Source organism: Urocitellus parryii, chromosome 7 (assembly GCF_045843805.1).
Source record: "Urocitellus parryii isolate mUroPar1 chromosome 7, mUroPar1.hap1, whole genome shotgun sequence".
Classification (NCBI taxonomy): domain Eukaryota; kingdom Metazoa; phylum Chordata; class Mammalia; order Rodentia; family Sciuridae; genus Urocitellus; species Urocitellus parryii.
This window is the reverse complement of record NC_135537.1, coordinates 158,516,772-158,535,051: the sequence shown is the minus strand read 5'-3', so window position 1 is coordinate 158,535,051 and position 18,280 is coordinate 158,516,772. Positions and strand designations below refer to the sequence as shown.

Here is an 18,280-nt window from a genome sequence, read left to right as displayed (position 1 = left end):
CACAGCTTCGTCCCTGTGTCCCCACCCACCCCCACAACTGGGACAGACAGGGAGGTCACTGGCACATCGTAAATGTTTATTGAAAGAAATTGAGAACCGCCTCCCCCCTTCACATGCAGGTGGACACCCACTATAGCTCCTGATGGCTTCAAGGACACGCATGCCTTCCCACCTCCCCACCAGCCCCTCTGCCAGGCCCAGGGGTGCCCGTGCCCCCGCTGCTCCCTTTCTCTCTGGAGCCCCACTCCCAGCCCAAATGGCAGAGGGGAGGAAAGTGCTGGTCCCAGGGAGGGGGCCCTGGCCTTGAGCCACAGACCCCTGGCAGGAGTGAGGGGTCAGCATGCACTGGTCTTGTCCACCTCTCCAGGCAGACAGTAGGGGGAGGGGTTTCTAATCCGAAGCCCCTGGCTCCATTGGTAGCTCTAACCAGGGCCCCAGAAGCTGAGCTGGCTGCTGGCCAGCATGGTACCTGGACAACCTGTCTCTGGACATTTTCCAAAAATGACAGACACCACTCCCACCCGGGGGTCGTTCCTGGCCCTTGCTGCAGCCTGTGAGCTGCAGCCTGCGCTCCCTGCCTGGTCTAGAGCCCTGAGCTCCTCACAGTGGCCGGGGCTGATGGAGGGAGCCAGTGGACCCTTCCCATCCAGCAGCTTCCAGGTGAACCCCAGATTTTGCCTCTGCCGGCTGGGGTGAAGTGCCATGGGTTCAGCAGCACCAAGGCACCGGGAGGGCTCTGTCCCCAATGCTTCCAAGTGTGTTCTGCCCCCCAAAAGAGCTCAGGTGCTCTCTGAGGGAGCAGGAGGAGGAGGAGTCCTGGCTGGAGAGCAGGTGAGAAACCTGCTCTTGAATAGGCCCTGAAGGGACAGGCTGCCTGGATGCCGTCCTTGCCTTGGGACTCACAGGACAGGGCAGGAGAAAGAAGGGGTTTTTGTCCTGTCTTCTCCTATCCTTGCAGAGGCCACACGTATCTCTTCCTGCTCTCTCTGCTCTCCTGTTGAGGAGTTGGCTGGGAGTCTACCCTGAGTGCGACTTGCTGTAATGCTCACTGATCTACCTGGGGAGCAGAACAGCTCTCCCCCAACACAGCCACCTTGAAGAGCTGGAGAGGCACAGCTCTGTCCCCTGCTGAGATGCCCCGACTACCCTCTGAGCCTGAAGACCCTGCCAGGTGCAGGGCCTCTGGGAGGCAGGCAGGCACCTTCATGCCCAGCACCACCCTGGCCTGAGGACATAGGGCCAGCCTGATCCCGGCTCCTCTGGGCTTCTGGACTTAACTTCAGCCCTGGCCTCTCTGTCCCTCTTCCCTTCAGCTGCTACCTGCCTCCCCCAGGAACTCTGTGCCAAACGAGTCCTCAGAATCGGATTTATTACTGGGCCCTCTCCCTGGGGTCTCCCTTCCCGGGGACTCTGGGTCCAGACAGAGTGAGAGAGGGCACGTGCCCCCAAGAGTGTGGGGCTAGGCCAGCCCAAGCCTGGCACCCAGGCCCACCCCCCTGGTGAGGCCTGTGCCCGCTGAGCCTGGTGTCTGCCCGCACCCAGGTGCCAGTGCCACCCTGCCCGCCCCTAGCTCTTCTTGGCCTCCTGCTCCCGGCGCCGCAGCTTCTCCCGCTGCCTCGCAGCCTTCTCCTGGGCCTTGCGCTCCTTCTCTGCAGCTGCTGCCAGTTCCTTCAACTTCCGCTTCACTAGCGCCCGGTCATGCGAGTTGCTGAGCCCCAGGCTCTGGGGGGAAAATCCCAGGGTGGAGGAGAGCATCCCAGAACCTTCCAGGTTCAGCTCCAGCCAACACAAGCCCAGGGCTTCCTTCCGTCCCAGCGATACACCCTGAAGGGCAGCCTCTGCCTCCTACTGTGACTTGCCCAGGGATCAGAAGCCTCAGTGAGAGTGTGGAATTGGAGTGGTTGGGAGAGATGAGGCTTGAGGTGGGCCTCCCCATCCGTGTCTTCCCTCCTTCCACTTGGGGTTTCAGCCTCCACACAACCCTGCCCAACCTGCTGAGGCCCAAAGATGGGGAGTGACTTGCTCAAGGTCACAGAGCTGGTCGGTGGCCAAGGCCCCTCCCTACTACCCCCAAGCAACTCAGATGACAGCTGGAGACAGGCTGGGAACCTTCCAGCAGAGTTCAGAGGCCACCCTGCAAACCGTCCCCATGACACATCACTACCGCTAGCCTCTGAGATTGAGAATGGGGCAGAGCTGACCAGGGAGAGGCCTGGCTTCCCATGATACTAGAAAACTCAAGTTCCAGAGGTCAGATGACCGTCCCAAAGGGAAAGGTCAGCTTGGAGGCTTGGGCTGGAGCTAGATGATCAAGTTCAAGTCGTGGGCTTGGATTTCCAGCTGGACTGGGGTCCCTTACCAGACCCCTGTAGGACCATCCTAGAGGTCAGAGGTCTCAGCAGTGGCTGGAGAGCGGAAAGGCAGCTCAGGAAGCTGGGCCAAGGGTCAAAGTAGCATGAGGAGTTCTCCAACCTTGAAGGTTGCCTCAAGCTCTGTCTGGGTCATGACCTTTGCACTCTGACCTACCTTCAGTTTGCTTCCGTCCAGCTGCAGGAGTTGTGGCCCGTCCACTTGCCGGGCCGCAAACTCAGCGGCGTACTGCTCCAGATTGAGGCTATGTAGCCACTGGCCCACCTGCTGGCTGGTCCAGTGCTGGACAGTAGGGAGGGGCTCATCCAGGAACTGGGACAGAGACGAGGAGAATGTGGGGAGAGGCTCGGCCGCAGCCTGCACACTCAGCAGGACTCCAGCCGGCATGGCGGCCAGCCTCACTCACCTCATCTGAAGACTGGGACAGCGTGTGGTAGGGGTAGGAACACTTGGCCTCCTGCCGGGGACCACTCGGGATCTTGGGGCTGCTGCTGGGGGGCGTGGAGTCGTCACTCAGGGTGGATTCCTACATGGGAAGGGGTGTGTGCTGATGAGGAAGGGAGCCCCCTTGGGCCCACCACCCTGTCTACATGGAGCTGAAGTCCCAGACTAGGCACCCAAAGTTGCTCAGTGCCCTCTGAGCACAAGCTGGGAGCTGGGCAAACACAGGACATGGTAACTTGTGTGACATGTCATGACCTGGGGCCTTTGAGAGGCAGGCAGCCATCTAGGGGGCACAGGGCTAGAACTAAGCCAGACAGAAGAACTGGCAGGAACAGAGGTGTTAGGCTCGGTGCTGCTTCCTACAAGAAGCCCACCAGGACTCCCTCAGGTTGGGTCAGTTGTCCTGACTCCTGTGTCACCTCGCTGGTAGATGCCCTCACTGGATTATCAGTTCTATAAGGGCCTATGCTGGATCTTGTCTACCACAGTGTCCCCAGGGCTGGGGGTCATGGAGCTTTGCAACGAAATCTGTGCAAGTCAGTGAGCAGGTCCCCTTTGTGGGACCCTTCATTTGTCATCTGTACAATAGAGGAGTGAGCCTGCCTCCCCCACCTCACTGTTAAAGCAAAAAGGTGTGCTTGGGGCGTGGTGACCTGGAGAGTGCGGATGAACATGAGCACACACTCAGTGTGGCTTCTGTCCCTGGGCTTGCTCCTCCTGCAGGGCTGTGAGCTCTCAGAGCACCAGGCTGGGTCCTGTTCACCTCTATATCTCTGAAGCTTCACCCCACAAGCAGGTGGCCCAACTCCTAACAGGGTGTCACATCAGACCTGAGCCAGGCAGAGGGGTTAGCAGGCAGGGAGACCCCAGGCTGGGTGAACAGCAGGGCCCCAGTGTCAGAGATGCGGGAGGCCATGAATGAGTGAGGCAATGAACTACTGAGAAGAGTGAATGAACTCAGGTGACGGTGGAGTCATGGAACACACAGTGGCTCTGAGGTGGACAAATGGATTCTAGGAAGGCCTGGATCCCCGTCTGACTATGGTGTAGTATGTCACCTGAATCCAGGGGCCAGTTTGGGGGCAAGAAAGTCCTGGGATTACCTGTGATGCTGACTTCTTGGGGCTGAACCCCTCATGTTTAGGGGAGCAGGCAGGAGAAGTGATGTTGCCTGAGGACGCTGAACCCTTGCCGCTGTCTGTGAACCAGGAAAAGGGCAGGAACGGGGAGGCCCCTGACCGGCCAGACCCTTCCACCGACTCCCTGTGAAGAGAGCACCCAGCATGGGTGTGGGCACCAAGGGGAGGCTGGGAGCTGACGGTGGGCACTGTGGGCACCTCTTACCTGCTGCCCATGGACAGGCGGTTGCTGCCCTTCTCCTTCCGGCTCTTGCCAGTGGATGCTCGGCGGAGGGTGACCCTGTGGGGAGGGCAGGGGAGTGGCAGAGCTGCTCTTACCCCAGTAGCTCCAGCTCTGCACGGTGGCCCCTCCTTCACTCACCCCAGGTCCAGAAACTTCCGGCGAGTCTTCTTATCCAGACCGATGGTGGGGCTGGCAGGCTCAGGAGGACTGGCATCCCGGCTGTCATCTTTTGGGGACAGGGGGAGCAAAGAGCCAGTACAGTGGCTTGCCTATCTTCTCTGGCGGGTTGGCATATTCTTGACTTAGAATCAGCCACCCTGGCTCTGGTGTCCTTCACTAGCTGTGTGACCTAGGATAAGTCACTTTTTCCTCTGAGATTCTGTCATTTCAAATGTGGGGGTAATAATCTCTGACCATGTCATGGTACCTTTGAGATGCATAGGAAAGGCTCTGACAAACCGTAAAGCACTTTACAAATTGACAAGGTAGGGACCACTACTATTTTTTGGGGGAGTGTAAGTTCTAGGGATAGAACTCAGGAGCACTCAACCACTGAGCCACATCCCCAGCCCTATTTTGTATTTTATTTAGAGACAGGGTCTCACTTAGTTGCTTAGTGCCTTGTTTTTTCCGAGGCTGGCTTTGAACTCGCTATCCTCCTGCCTCAACCTCCCAAGCCTCTAGACTACAGGCATGTGACATGGCGCCCGGTGGATCACTACTATTTACTGTTAACTTTATCCTGGCCTTCTAATCTTGGCTCAAATGTCACTTCCTCAGAGGAGTCTTTGATGATGCTCTCAAATAGGTCAGATACCCTGATAACAGGCACTTCCACCGCCATGCACATTTCCTGCGTAGCAATCATTACACTTTGTAACTGCACATTTATTAAGGGATGATTCGATTGTTGCTCCTCTAAACTACACACCCCAGGAGGACAAGGACTGCCTCTATTTGCCCTATTTGTGCCCCAGGATCCAGCAGTGTCTGGCACATAGTAATTTCTCTGTAAAGGAATGAATGAACCTTGGTGTTCATTCTCCCCAGCTCCCCATGGCCACCCAGTTCCACTGGGCGCAGCCACTGCCTCGGTGTCGCGGGGCGCGGCTGGGGAAGCTGCGGTGGCTGTGCGCACCGGCAGGGGGCGCGGTCCGCGCTCACCTTCGCTGTGCGGCTCCGCGCGCGGGTGGCGGCGTACGAAGCTGGGCGAGCTGTCCGAGGAGGGTGCGGAGCGCGGCGGCGAGCTGGAGGCGGCAGCCAGGCCCTCGTGGGAGGCCGCGTTGTGTAGGGGCCGATAGCGTGTGAGCGGCGACGGCGGTGGCTCGTCCTCGTCCAGACTGCGCCGCAAACCAGGAGGCTCCAGGCAGAAAGAGCCCCCGCCCGGGGAGCCAGGGCCCGAGTGCAAAGGCGAGCGCAGCCGGTGCAGGGGACTCCCGCAGCCATCGGTCACCTGGGGGAGGGGACAGCCGTTCATCCTCCCCACTGTGCTGGAGCCCTGGCTCCTGAGTCCTTCTAGGGCCTGGAGGGAAGGTCTCCCCGTGAGCTGCATAGGGAAGGGTTGAGGTCCCCGGCCTTGCTAGCTATTATTGTGACCAATACTGAACCTGTGCTGGCCTCAGCTTCCTGATCTGCAAGCTGGGTCTTGGGGCACAACCAAGGCAAATGGAGCTTCTACTTTAATAGGAGGAGTCGGCCAGAAGTGAAGTGCACTGACATTTGGTAGCATTATTATTACATCAGCTCTCTGGGAATGAGGCTTCCCCCGAGGGCAGGGAAAGCCCAGGGGAAAGAGAGGTGTGTGGGTGTGGGTGTGGGTGATGGGTGTGGGTGTGGGTGGGTGGGTGTTGCCCCAACCTTGCCTCCAGGCCCATCGGAACCTTCACCATCCTCAGCAGAGCTGGCACTGTCCCGAAGCCTGGAGCGGGATGGCCGGTGTCTTCGGCCCTTGGCCAGCAGCTGGGCCCGGGCCTTGTGTAAACTGCTGTCCAGTCTGGCGGTCTCTGGCACAGCCAAGTCCAGATCTGTAAACCAGGTGAATGGGCAGAGACCAGTCACCTGAAGGTGGAGAGCCCAGAGGTCCACCTTGTTCACACCCCAGGCATTAAGCCAGTACTTCTGAGTGCCAGGCACTGCAAGGCCAGGGGAGATGGAAATCAGGACCCTCCTCCGCAGGCTGGGGGAGACCTAATCATGTCAGCACATAAGTACAGCCTGCATAGAGGCACAGAGCAGCCGTATTTGGAGGGGTCAGAGGGGGAAATGCCAACCCAGCTCCTAAGGTGTGGAGGGGAGTTTCCAAATGACTAGGTGGCATACGGAATGCTGAAAGTAGGGAAGCGGGGATGGCACCTCTAGGGGTGGTGGGAGGGAAGCTCTGTAGGGAGAGGAACTGGACGAGGCTGCAGACATCATGGTGATCGTGGCTACCACTTAAGAAGCAACCACAATGCACCAGACACTACAAACATCATCTCTCATTCAAAACAACTTTGAGAGCCAGGTGTGGTGGCACATTCCTAGAATCCCAGCAATTGGGGAGGCTAAGGCAGGAGGATCACAAGTTCAAGGCCAGCTTCACAATTTATCAGGGTCCTAAGCAACTCAGTGAGATCCTGTCTCAAAATTTAAAAAATTTAAAGGAAAAAAAGAAAGGTCTGGGGATGTGGCTCAGTGGTTAAGTGCCCCTGGGGTTCAAACCTTGATACAAAAAAAAAAAAAAAAAAAAAAAAAAGAACAAAACAAAAAAAAAAGAAAAGAAAAGAAAAGAAAAACAACAACCCTGGGAGGGGAGGACCCCACAGCTACTACACACACTGTACAAACTAAGGCTCAAAAAGATCGAGTCACTTGACTGAGCCATCAGCTAGCAGTCCTCTGGGATTTGAGCCTGACTAGACTGGCTCCAGAAACTGGCCCTGTGGGGACACTTGCTGTGTCACTCTTAGGGTAGTATTCAGAGAGAACACTGGTGAGCATTTGGGGGCCTGCATTTGAAGTGAGGCAGAGGGACTCCCACAAGCTAGTGGCAGTGGCAGGAAGAAAGTCTCCACAGGCCTCTGAAGCCTGTCCCTGCCATCCGGGGGTCTGTGGCCCAGTGCTAGGTCCTGCATGATGGCCCCAAGGAGGAGCAGGCAAACGCAGTGGGTCACACACAAAAGCACTCATGGATCAGTTTCACTTTTTGTGTACCTACCTGAGAATGGTGCCCTCACACTGGACTGGACTTGGCATTAAGACTCTTCCTGCGCCTCAGCATGGTTCAACCCTTTCCTCTCCACACCTCCCTTGGGACCTCTGGGACCCCATTCCATCCCTCACACACACCCTTGTCCTCCTTGTTCCTCCCTCTTTTCTGTAAACACCCCAAACACACCTGGCTTAATGGCCACTTATGCCTATTTCTAGCTGACTGCTCCCCTGAATTCCAAGCCCAGGCACTTGGGCCATGTCCAGGGAACTTGCCGTGACAAAGGACCCCAGACACCTCCAACTCAATACTTCAACACAAACCCTCTGCCTTGCCTCAGACTGCTCACCTCTCTGGCTCCCTGAAAGGTCCCACTGCCCACCCAAGCCACCCAGGTTAGGCAGCTCTGGGCTACCGTCCTCCCTCAGCCCCACGCCCAGCTGGAAATTCATATGTCCAACTGTCCACTCAGCACTTCCGCTGACATGTCCAATGGGCTCCTTCTTCTTCCACACCAAAACCCAACCTGTGGCTCTGCCTCCCCATAAGCTGCCCCCCCAGGCTCCCCAGTTTGATAGCTCTACCGGTTCCCTTGCTCAAGTCAACCCCCCAGAGTCATCCTTGACTTCTTTCTCTCCCATCCTACAAACTGATCCAGCCAGAATTCCTGTTGGCTCTACTTTCAAAATATATCTAGACATACTGAAATATTTATGGTGAAGTGATATGATGTTTTGGATTCCGTTCAAAATAATCCAGAGCAATGAGGGCAGAGTGTGGGAGGGACAGAGGCAAAACAAGACTGGCTGTGAGTCGGCGCTTGTTGAAGTGGGGTGACCTGGACATGAGCACATGGCAGAGTACACTGCACTCTTCTTTATTTCCTCATTTTTTTTTTTCTTTTTTGGTACAGGGACTGAACAAAGGGGTACTTAACTAATGAGCCACATGCTCAGCCACTTTTTTACATTTTATTTTGAGACACAGTCTCGCTGAGTTGCTTAGGGCCTCACTAAATTGCTGAGGCTGGCTTTGAACTTGTGATCCTCCTGCCTCAGCCTCCTAGCCTCTGGGATTACAGGTGTGCGCCCGGCACTCTTCTCCACTTCTGGACATGGTTGGGATATAACTCAGCAGTAGGGTGCTTGCCTATCATGTGCAAGGCCCCCGTACCACCAAGGAAAACATTATGGTTGAGACTTTTCAAAACATGCTGTTTATGATTGAGTCTACACACACTCATCCATCCACACAAGGACAGGAAAGAGAAGAGGAGGGCGGGGAGCAAGCAGGTACCTACTCACAGCGAGGTACCATCATCTCTTGCCTTATTTATTATAAAAAACAAAACAAAACAAAAAACCTTCCCCCTTCTTTTCCCACATACATTCCTTCTGCAGCACACAGCCTGTGTGATCCTAATGAAACCCCATGTTCTGTCACTCCTCTGCTCAGAGCTTCTGCTCTTCTCCCTCCCTCCAGCAACCCTTCCTCACGGAAATCCAGCCTGCACCTCAGGGCCTTTGCATGTCTCTCTTCCTACAGAGCCCTTGGCTAGATTTCTACTTGCTTCTCTCCCTCACCTCCTTCAGGTCTTTGCTCAATTTCACACCAAGGCCCTTCAGACCACTCAGTTGATATCACCTTCCCACACACACTCCAAAAGCCCACTCCATTTTTCTTTCCACATCATCTATCACTTTCTGGCATATTGTGTAATTTTATTGTCTCTCTTCATTCATTAGAATGGCAGCTCCACAAGGACAGATTTTTCTCTATTTTGTTCACTACCCCAGATGCAGAACAATGCCTGGTACATAGTACACATAGTAGGTGCTTAGTAAATACTTGTTTTTCATTTTGTTTGTTTTTGCAGTAACCAGGACCTCACACATGCTAGGCAAGTGCTCTATCACGAGCTACACTCCCGCCCCTTTTTATTTTGAGGTAGGTTCCCACTGAATTGCTGAGACTGGCCTCAAACTTGTCATCTTCTTGCCCCAGACTTGTAATTTTTTTATTATTATTTAATTTTAGTCCTGGACATTAGACCCAAGGGTGCTACATCCCCTGCCTATTTTACTTTTTAATTTGAGACACAATCTCGCTAAGTTACCAACGGTCTTGCTAAATTGCTGAGGCTGGCGTCGAACTTGCAATCTTCTTGCTTCAGCCTCCAGAGTGGCTGGGATTACAGGAGTGCGCCACCATGCCAACATTTTTGTAAGCACTCTTTTAATAAAACAAGGAAGTTCTGTTGACTGGCCTTTCTTGCACACGCCGGGCAGCCTGACCTCCCCATCTAGACTGCACTACCTCAGCTCAGGCCTTCGCCAGTGCCTCCACCTCTGCCAGCGGCTGCCATCCCAGAGTGTGGCTTCTGCATCTGGGTACACTTCCCTTCCCGCACCTTCTACAGGTTAGAAGAACTTTCCAAAGCACATTTCTTGCCATGTCCCCTACTCTCCTGCTTTGAAACCCTCTGGGGTCTGTGGGAGGTGGTGGTGGGGTGGATCCCAAAGCCAATATAAAGTCCAGCTCCCGAGCCTCAGCCCTGTATCAAGACCTGGAGACCCAGCCTCCCTTTCCGAGTTTCCTGGACTCTTCCTGCGCTAGACTCTTCTATCACACCTCAGGTAAGAGCACAGGCTCTGGAGCTGCATGGCCCAGGCCAAGGGCACTTCTGTCACTTGTTGTCTGGGTGATCCTGGACCAGTTACTTACATTAGGTGCTGGCTCCCTCATCTGTAAAAAGGGGCCAAACTAGCAGTGTCTTACTGAGAGCCTTGTCGTGAACATTAAGTAGAATCATCCATATAAAGTGTTTCATCATAATGCCTGCAGCTTGGCATTTGCTGCTGATGGTGTGAGCATATCACTACCCAGTTTTGTTTTGTACCAGGCCTTGTCCTATGCCCGGGGTGGTGAACAATGCTCACACCATGATGATGTATTTCTGCCTGCCTTTGCCTCTGTCCCCACCTGCCCCAGCCCTCCCTCAGTGCCACAACTCCACCCTTCTTTGTCTGGCTGACTAACACACCCCTCCTCTTCCCACCTCCTCTGGCCTCACAGGATGGTCACCTTTGTTTGCCTCTGGTGCTCTCAGGATATGGACCCCCACTTGCTCCCATCCGAGAAATCAAGCTCCCTAAGGATAGTGACTTGGTCTGCTTTGTTCTTTGCTGACTCTCCCCAGAGCCTTGTATAGAACCTGGCACCTATTAGGAGCCTGTGGATCTTTCCGGAATGGCTGAAGAGACAAGGATGGCCTGAGGGCTGCTACTCATCTTAGACAGCCAGGCTGAGGCCTGGGTGACAATAAAGAGCTGAGGTAATAGAAAGACCCAGAGTTTTCTTCGGAGAGAGAATGGTGCAGGCTTGGGCTTGGAGTGTCTGAGGAGCAGCCAGGGGACTGGTGCAGCCTGCAAAGAGGAGCCAGGAGTGGGCTGGCGAAAGGGGATGATAGAACAGAGAGGCTGCTGCAGCTACCAGGGGCAGTGAGCGGCTGAGGACTCCGAGGGGGCAGATGCTGGCTTAAGGACTGATTTTTTAGACCCAGGCTTGGCTCAATTCTCTGGCCCCGCAGCTGCACTTGCTTTGCTTCTGGTGTCCACAGCCCCTGGGCTGAAGTGGGGAGGGGTCCTCCTTTCCCAGCCCTCAGACCCCCTCACCCAGACTCCCCAGGCTGGCCTGGTATCAGCAAGCACTGAAGACCAAACTGCAGAAGAGGCAGAGCTACTCCCCGCTGGGCTCCTCAGTGCCAGGCCCTCCTCTAAGTGCTTCACAATTACTCCCTCATTTTACCTCCCACGACCCAGGAGGAAGGGACACTACCAATCCCCAGGGCAGCCTTAATTTGCCTGAGGGCACAGAGCTGGTAAGATCCTGCCAGGGCTAAAGACAGGCAGTCTGGCATATCTGTAACCACCAAATACACTACATCCTTTCTGAAGCACAAATGCTCCGACTTGTAGTTAACTCCTGATTTTATGGGTTGGGAAGCTGAAGGTCAAGGAAGAAAGGTTTGGCCTGGGTAGGAGGGAGTTAAGGATGGTGTCCAGGTTTCCTGGCTTCCAGACCTGTACTCTTGCACCCTCTACCCTCCTGTCACTCAGCTGGTGCTCAGCCAACCTGTGCCAAGGAGAAGGGCCCTCTGCTCCTGACTCTGGGCATCACAGTCACCCTCCATGGGACAGTTTAGAGGGCAAAGGGAATCCTGGTGGTTTCTAAGTTTTTGTTTTGTTTTGGGCACTGGGGATTGAATTCAGTCAGGGGCACTCCACCACTGAGCCACATCACCAGGCTTATTTTGTATTTTATTTAGAGACAGGGTCTCACTGAGTTGTTAGCACCTCGCTTTTTGCTGAGGCTGGCTTTGAACCTGGGATCCTCCTGTCTCAGCCTCCTGACCTGCTGGGATTACAGGCAGGTGCAACTCTACCCTGACAGTTTAGAAGTTTTGAGGCGAGGTCACCAGCCTCTCCTGGACCCCTTGGTCTACCAGGCCCCTCAACCCCTTCTTCCACCTCTTGCCATTTCCTGCTCCCTCCTCTGTGCCCCCTCTTCTTCCCTCCTGCCCTGGGCAGTGGGAATAATGAATATTTAATTGCCTTTCCCATCAGGAAGCAAGGCCCAACTATCTCAGTAGAAAAGGGAAACAGGAAAGGCCTGGGTGAGGAGCAGAGGGTGGAGACTGGAGGGGGAGGGGAGGCAGGAAAGCCCAGGGGAGGGACAGCTCACCTATTAAGCCAAGGGTTAGGCTGGGCCTGTGTGGGGACACAGGAACCCAGAGACTGAGGCCCAGGGGAGCCCCTGGGAGCCTGGGATGGGAAGCAGTGTTCCTCAGAAGCCAAGAGGCAGCAGCCCTGGTGTCACTGTGGCCAGGAGCAGTGACAGGGAAAAGACAGGAGGAAGATGGATATAGGAAGGCAGGGGAAAGAAGCTGGGAGCCCCTTGGTGTTCCGGGTATAGGAGCCCCCCACACCACACACCTTAATCCAGCTGGGAAACAGCTTCTCCACCCCAGGGCCTGTTAGGAATGCCGCCCCACTGGGGCAGTCAATTTCCAAATGAAGGTACAGGTGACCACACAGGCACCCAAGTATGTGCTGAGGACAAGGCCATGCAGACCAGCATGTGGGGCCAACGTGGGGGGTGTGAGGTTGTATGTGTGCTGCATTTGATTCCAGGGCAGAGCCCTGGAGTGAGGTCCCATGCACTATGCAGGTGACTAGGAGGTGATGCGTGTTGTCTAGGCTGGAATAGACAGGGATGGAGCACAGTGAGTCAGGCAGTCTGGGGTTCTAGCCCCAGGCCTCTCACCTAACTTATCATGTGATCTTTAGAGCAAGTCACTTTAACACTGCATTCTATGCTCCTTTTCCGTAGAGAAATGACACAGCGCATGTGAGACGGAGTATGTGGACTGGTACCAGAGTAAGATAAGTAGATGAGGACCCACTAAGATAGTGGTGACAGAGTCACACCACAGTACACACACACATACACACACACACTGAACACCCGAAGGTCCTCTCTCCCCCATTCCATGCCCAGTAGCCTTGGAAAGAAGTGCTCTTTGGCTGTGTCTATTGGTAGAGATGGAGTCAAATACAACTTACCAAAAACCTCATCTGCGGGTTCTCGGAGCTTTGAAGAAGCCATGACTCAAGAGAGCTGTGGAGACAAATAGAGAGAAAGAAAAAGAGACCCTGGATAAGAGGTTCAGGTTGGTCAAGTCAGGGGACAGGTCCATGGCTACACCTGCTCCTGGTCTGCTGGCCCTCACTTTCCCTCAAAGCTTTTCTTACAGCCCTGGGAGAGAAGCCATCTGAGTCCTCCTCTACACTGGGGGTGTCAGGGCAGCAAGCACAAGCAGAAGGGGATGGCTGAGCCAACCCTGAGCACAGATGCAGCTGGCCCTGCAGTGGTCCAAGCCAAATGGCTGTTGCCTTCACACAGGGCTCTTCACTGTCTTGGGCCCTTCCATCACTAGTATCCCCTAAAAAAGCTTTCAATCATCATAAACCGTCCAACATCAAGTGTAGAAGAAGTCATGGAGATTACTAAATCTGATCCTCTGATTTTACAAACACAGAAACAGAGGAGGAAGTGGCTAACCCACAATCACATAGCAAGTTAGTGGTAAATACAGAATCAGAGCCCAGGGTCTTCCATCCTTCTACCTATCTATTTATCTACCCATCTGCTTGATCTGCTTGATTATCCACCATCCATCCAGTCATTCATCCATTCCTTCCCCCACTCGTCTAATATCCATCTCCCCATCCCATCCATTCAATATCAACCTCAATCCATCCATCCACCCATCTTTGCAACTATCAGTTCTGTGCCCATCTTCCATCCACCATCCAATCCTGCTTCCCCCCTCCCCACTGCACACTGGGGCCCTCACCACCTGCCTTTCTGAACATGACTGTTCAGGAAACTGGCACCATCAGCAGGGCCACTGTTCTAGGCAGACTCTCAGTTCTCCCTGTTCTTGACAGACGCACAGATGCAGGAGGGTATGAGGAGTACTCACAGCAGAACAGTGGACAGCCAATGCTCAGAGCATCAAGTATGTTCTGGGAAGGAGTGTGGATGGACCACGTTATTTTGTTCTTGTTTGCTTATTTGGTGGGAAGCAGGAAGGGATGGCAGGTAGGGAAGCCGGATATAGCAGGTGAAAGCATTTGGACAGGCTTTCCTAGCAGATGTAGGGGAATACTGATGAGAAGACAAGGAGGAAGCTGGGACTCACTAACGGTTTAAGGCAGGAACACTGCATAGCCAAGACATGATCTTCAGTTACTTCTAACACTCAGGTCCCTTAGAAAAGGGCAGGGCACTGGACTACACCATGTCCTTGACAGATGTGCAGAGAAGCTGGAGCACATACCTTCCGCCCCTCCTTCTCTGTTCCTAATGGTCTCACTGTGAGCCAGCCAGGCTTGAGATCTTAGTATCCCCACTTTTCAGATGTGAAAACTTGAGATGCAGAAGAAGCAGAACTCTGCCTTGACCCATGCCTGGTTCTCAGCACTATCTTGAGGGATGGCCTGAAACTCCTGGGGTACTCCTGAGGAAAAAACACCCCCTAGGGAAAGGGACAGGGTAGAGACAGGGGAGCTGGTATACACAGCCTGGGATTAGGGGAAGTATTAAAACCATTTAAAACCACCTCCACCCCAGACACCATGGATACCTGGGGTTGAGCAGGGTAGGGGAGGAGTTGGTGATGCAGGGCCTCCAAGAACCTTCCCAACATTCTTGAACTCTGGGGATTAATAGTAGCCAAGATCTAGAATGGTTCTTCCTGCCCTGAGGGGTCAGATGAGAAGGGAGGCTACCCCAAAGAATAAACCAAATTCTCACACTGGATCACAAAGCCTTATCTGACGCTAGGGCCCAGCTGTCCCCTCTTCCAGAAAGCTGTCATAGTAGTTCTCCTGTCTATTTTTCTTCATAGTTTCTAAACTCACCCTTCTCCAGTCAGTGGGAAATGAAGAATTTTTCAGACTTCACTGATTCCCTACATGGGTCTTAGCTCCCCATATCAGATGGGAGAGAGGCCATGTATTCCCCCATTAGAACAGGGGCTTTCAAGACAGGAGCTTCCCATCAGAATAGGGGTCCTCTGAGGGCAGCAGTGGTGTCTCCTCTTAGACACTGAGAAGGGAAAGTTCATGTGCTCTTTATTCAGGGACCCAGTCCAGGACTGAGACCCTCTTGTGTGTGGAAGCCCCTTTCAGCACCCTCTGGGCTGAGCTAGGGCTTCCAGGTAGCACCCACTCTCAGTCCACCTGATTCAACACAAACTGCTTTTGCTTTTCCCTTCAACAGCCAGCTCCCTAGGGTGTATGAGGGACCCAACCCTCCCTACACCGCCCCATGGAGAATTCTAGGGAAGCTTGATATGTAGAAGGTCACCAGATCCTGCCACCTCTCCTTCCAAAATTGAGTCTTGGAAAATTAGATACTCAACCTCACCCTCTTCCCTGGGTGAGAAGTGTACATGAGCACGTACACACACAGACACACACACAAACATACTCCTAAACAGGTAACAAGGGTAGAAATGAGCCTGCTCCTCTGGACAGCCACATTACCAGACCATTCTCTTCCCCTACAACTTCCAGTTTCTGGAGGAGCATCAATGACCTCTGACTTTCTTCTGGGAAAAAGGGATGCAGGTGAGTTAAAAAAATAAATCTGGTACCCAAGGGAAGGAGAAAGAGAAAGTAGAGGTGCATAATCTAGGGAGGAAGCAGGAGTAGGAACAAATAAGCATGCCAATAAGAGATTGTGACATCAAAGGGGACTGAGAAGAAAGAGCCAAAAGGAGCAGAGTGAGGCCAGAAAAGCAGTGGAGAAGGCAGAGGGCTGGGAGCCCAGAGTGGGGCCCAGGGTGGGGTGCCAGAGAGCCACTGCCTACAGGCTAGAGGAAAGAAAGGGGCCCAGGAAGAGGAGAGAGAGAGAGAGAGAGAGAGAGAGAGAGAGAGAGAGAGAGAGAGAGAGACTGACTCAGAGAAAGTGCAACTGGGAAGGCTAGGCAGGATGGACGGTGGATCTAGGGAGGCTGTGCCCCTCCCTATGTGGCCAGTCTTCCACAGGCCCCAGGCTGGGGACAGCCTGCAGGAGTCCGACACCCCTCTTAAGCTCCGCTGCACAGTGGGTGGAGGTGGGGACGGGCTACCTATTTCACTCCCAGGGCCCCTCTCCCTAATCACAGCGGGTGGCCAGTTTCTCTCCAACCCACCAGTCCAACTTCTCGCTGGGCACGAAGGAGTTAAGTCCTCTACCCCTTCCCCCACACCAGTGGGTTTTTTTTTTTATTAATTTCTCTGGGAGAGAGGGAGGGGATTAGGGACACAAATCCTATCTCCGCCCCCTCCCCTGACAGCCCAGCTCCCCAGCCCCGCGGGTCCCCCTAGGGATAGGGGGAAAAGGTCCCTATCCCTTGGACCCATCCAACCCCACTCGGGCCAAGTGGCCGGCCCGGCTTCCCCGTCCACCCCGGGGGCCCGGCCTCTCACCTCTAGCATCGGTCATCTTCAGTGGCTGGCGCCTCGGGAACCCCTCAGGCCCATGGTGCTCAAGGCGGGGGCCGGGCAGGAGAGGGGCGAGGGACCGTCACCCCGGTCGCGGGGGGCTCCGGGCTGGCTCAAGACGCTCCATCCCGGGGTGGGGGGGGAGGGTCGGCGGGGAGGGTCCCGCAGCCGGAGAGAAATGGAGAGCGGGGGCAGTTTGGGGGCAGAGGAAGGTTTGCAGGAAGCAGGAGCGCGGGCGGGGCTGGACCTGGAGACCTGACGGAAGGATGCTCCGTGTGTGCGTGCGTGTGCGTGTGTGTGTGAGTGTGTGTGAGTGTGTGAGTGTGAGAGAGCGCGAGGGAGCGAGCGCGCGCGCGAGCGGAGGAGCGCCACCTCCCGCCCCGCCCCCGCCGGCCGGGCCGGTCGAGGCCTCGGCCTGGGAGGCGGATTCGCTCCGCGACGCGTCCGCGGGGTCGACGGGGGTTCCCGGGAAGGGGCGTGCGGGGGCGCGTGGCGGGGAGGCCGGGCGCCGGGAGACAAAGAGCGGGCGGCAGGGGGCGGAGGCGGCGGGATCCGAGCGGAAGGAGGCGGCGGGCGCCTCGGCCGGCCCGGCCCGGGGTATCCCAGTTGCAGCTACTTCTCGGCCCGCGGGAGACGCCACGCACTGGAGCCGGCGCGGGGGCAGGGGAGCGGCAGGGAGGCGGCCCCACTGGGCTTCCGCCCAGTCTGCAGGGCCCGTGAGGACTCCTGATTGACTCACTCACACACTCATTCAAAACACCCGCCCAGCCGCCAGCCCCGCGCTGAAGCCGGAGGGGACCGCAGTGAACCCAACCGACCCAGTCCAGGCCGAGGGCGCTGGCCGTGCAGCCCCGAGGACTGACGAGTAGAGAGGCCCTCCCGAGCCCCGGGCTGTGGGCCGGGTCTCAAGAGGGCACTTCGGCCGGGAGGGAGAGAGCACGCGAGGGCGCCTGGTTGGTCTGGGGAGAGTGGACAGGGAGGATTCCTACAGGAGAAGGATTCCTACAGGCCGTTAGGGGAGAAATGCTCATCGCCACAGGGGTTGCGGGTGAAGGGGCCAGAGGGGAAGACCAGCTGATGCTGCAAAGGTGCACGGGGAGGTTTGGCGTTCCATTCTAGTAGCCATGGGGGAGGGAGGTGGAGAACGTTGACGGAGGAGAGAGGGGTGCAGTTCTGCGTTTTGGGAAGAACCCTTGGCTCCTCAGTGGAAAGCTGATTGCAGAGGACATCCTGAGGGCAAGAGCCCCTTCAAAAGAGGCTGTGAAGAAACGACAGTAGCGGGCAAGAAGAGTAAAAATCAAGTTGAGAACTATCCAGGATATAGAAGTGAATCAAGTGGCAGGAATTGGAGGCTGGCTGGACAGAATTGAGGGAGAAGGAGGGATCTTGGATGGCTGTGGATATTGACTAGAGGCAGGAAGCCCTAGAGCTGGGTGGGGTAAAGGAGGGATGAGCTCAGACTTGGACCTGGTGAGCCAGCGGGAGGTGGTGGTGGAGGAGAGGTACCCAGGGAGATCATGTAGTCAACAACTAGCTGCCGTAGGCAGGGATTGAGGTGTGTCAGGCACTCTACTAAGAATTTATCAGATTATTAATGTCATCCTCACAATAAATCCATAAGGTAGGTGTTTGTTACCCTCCTACCTTGGAGAAGCTAGAGACTTAGAAGGAATAGAGACGTAGAAGGAAAGTGGTTTAGGAGCAGGTGGTGAAGCTGGAGAAGGGTCTAGAATTCATGAGGCCAAAAGGTTAGAGAAGGAAAGCTCCCTCAGGGCCCATCCATATCTGTAGTCTGAGGCCTCCAAGGGTCTGTGGCATGGAACTGTAGGTGAGGGCAGATCCTAGGAGATCTGTGGAA

General features: G+C 55.3%; 1 protein-coding gene across 1 annotated transcript; it reads right to left on the bottom strand.

Moving 5' to 3' along the window:
* Positions 1–219: 219 nt before the first annotated feature.
* On the bottom strand, positions 220–16,701 carry Samd14 (sterile alpha motif domain containing 14). Its single transcript, XM_026386781.2, has 10 exons — positions 16,408–16,701; positions 12,991–13,045; positions 6,034–6,200; positions 5,341–5,629; positions 4,315–4,402; positions 4,159–4,233; positions 3,918–4,077; positions 2,777–2,896; positions 2,527–2,682; positions 220–1,722 (listed from the first exon to the last, which is right to left on the bottom strand). Exons 2-10 carry the CDS (start codon positions 13,031–13,033, stop codon positions 1,567–1,569), a joined length of 1,254 nt encoding a protein of 417 aa, XP_026242566.2. The 5' UTR covers positions 13,034–13,045; positions 16,408–16,701; the 3' UTR covers positions 220–1,566.
* Positions 16,702–18,280: the final 1,579 nt, after the last annotated feature.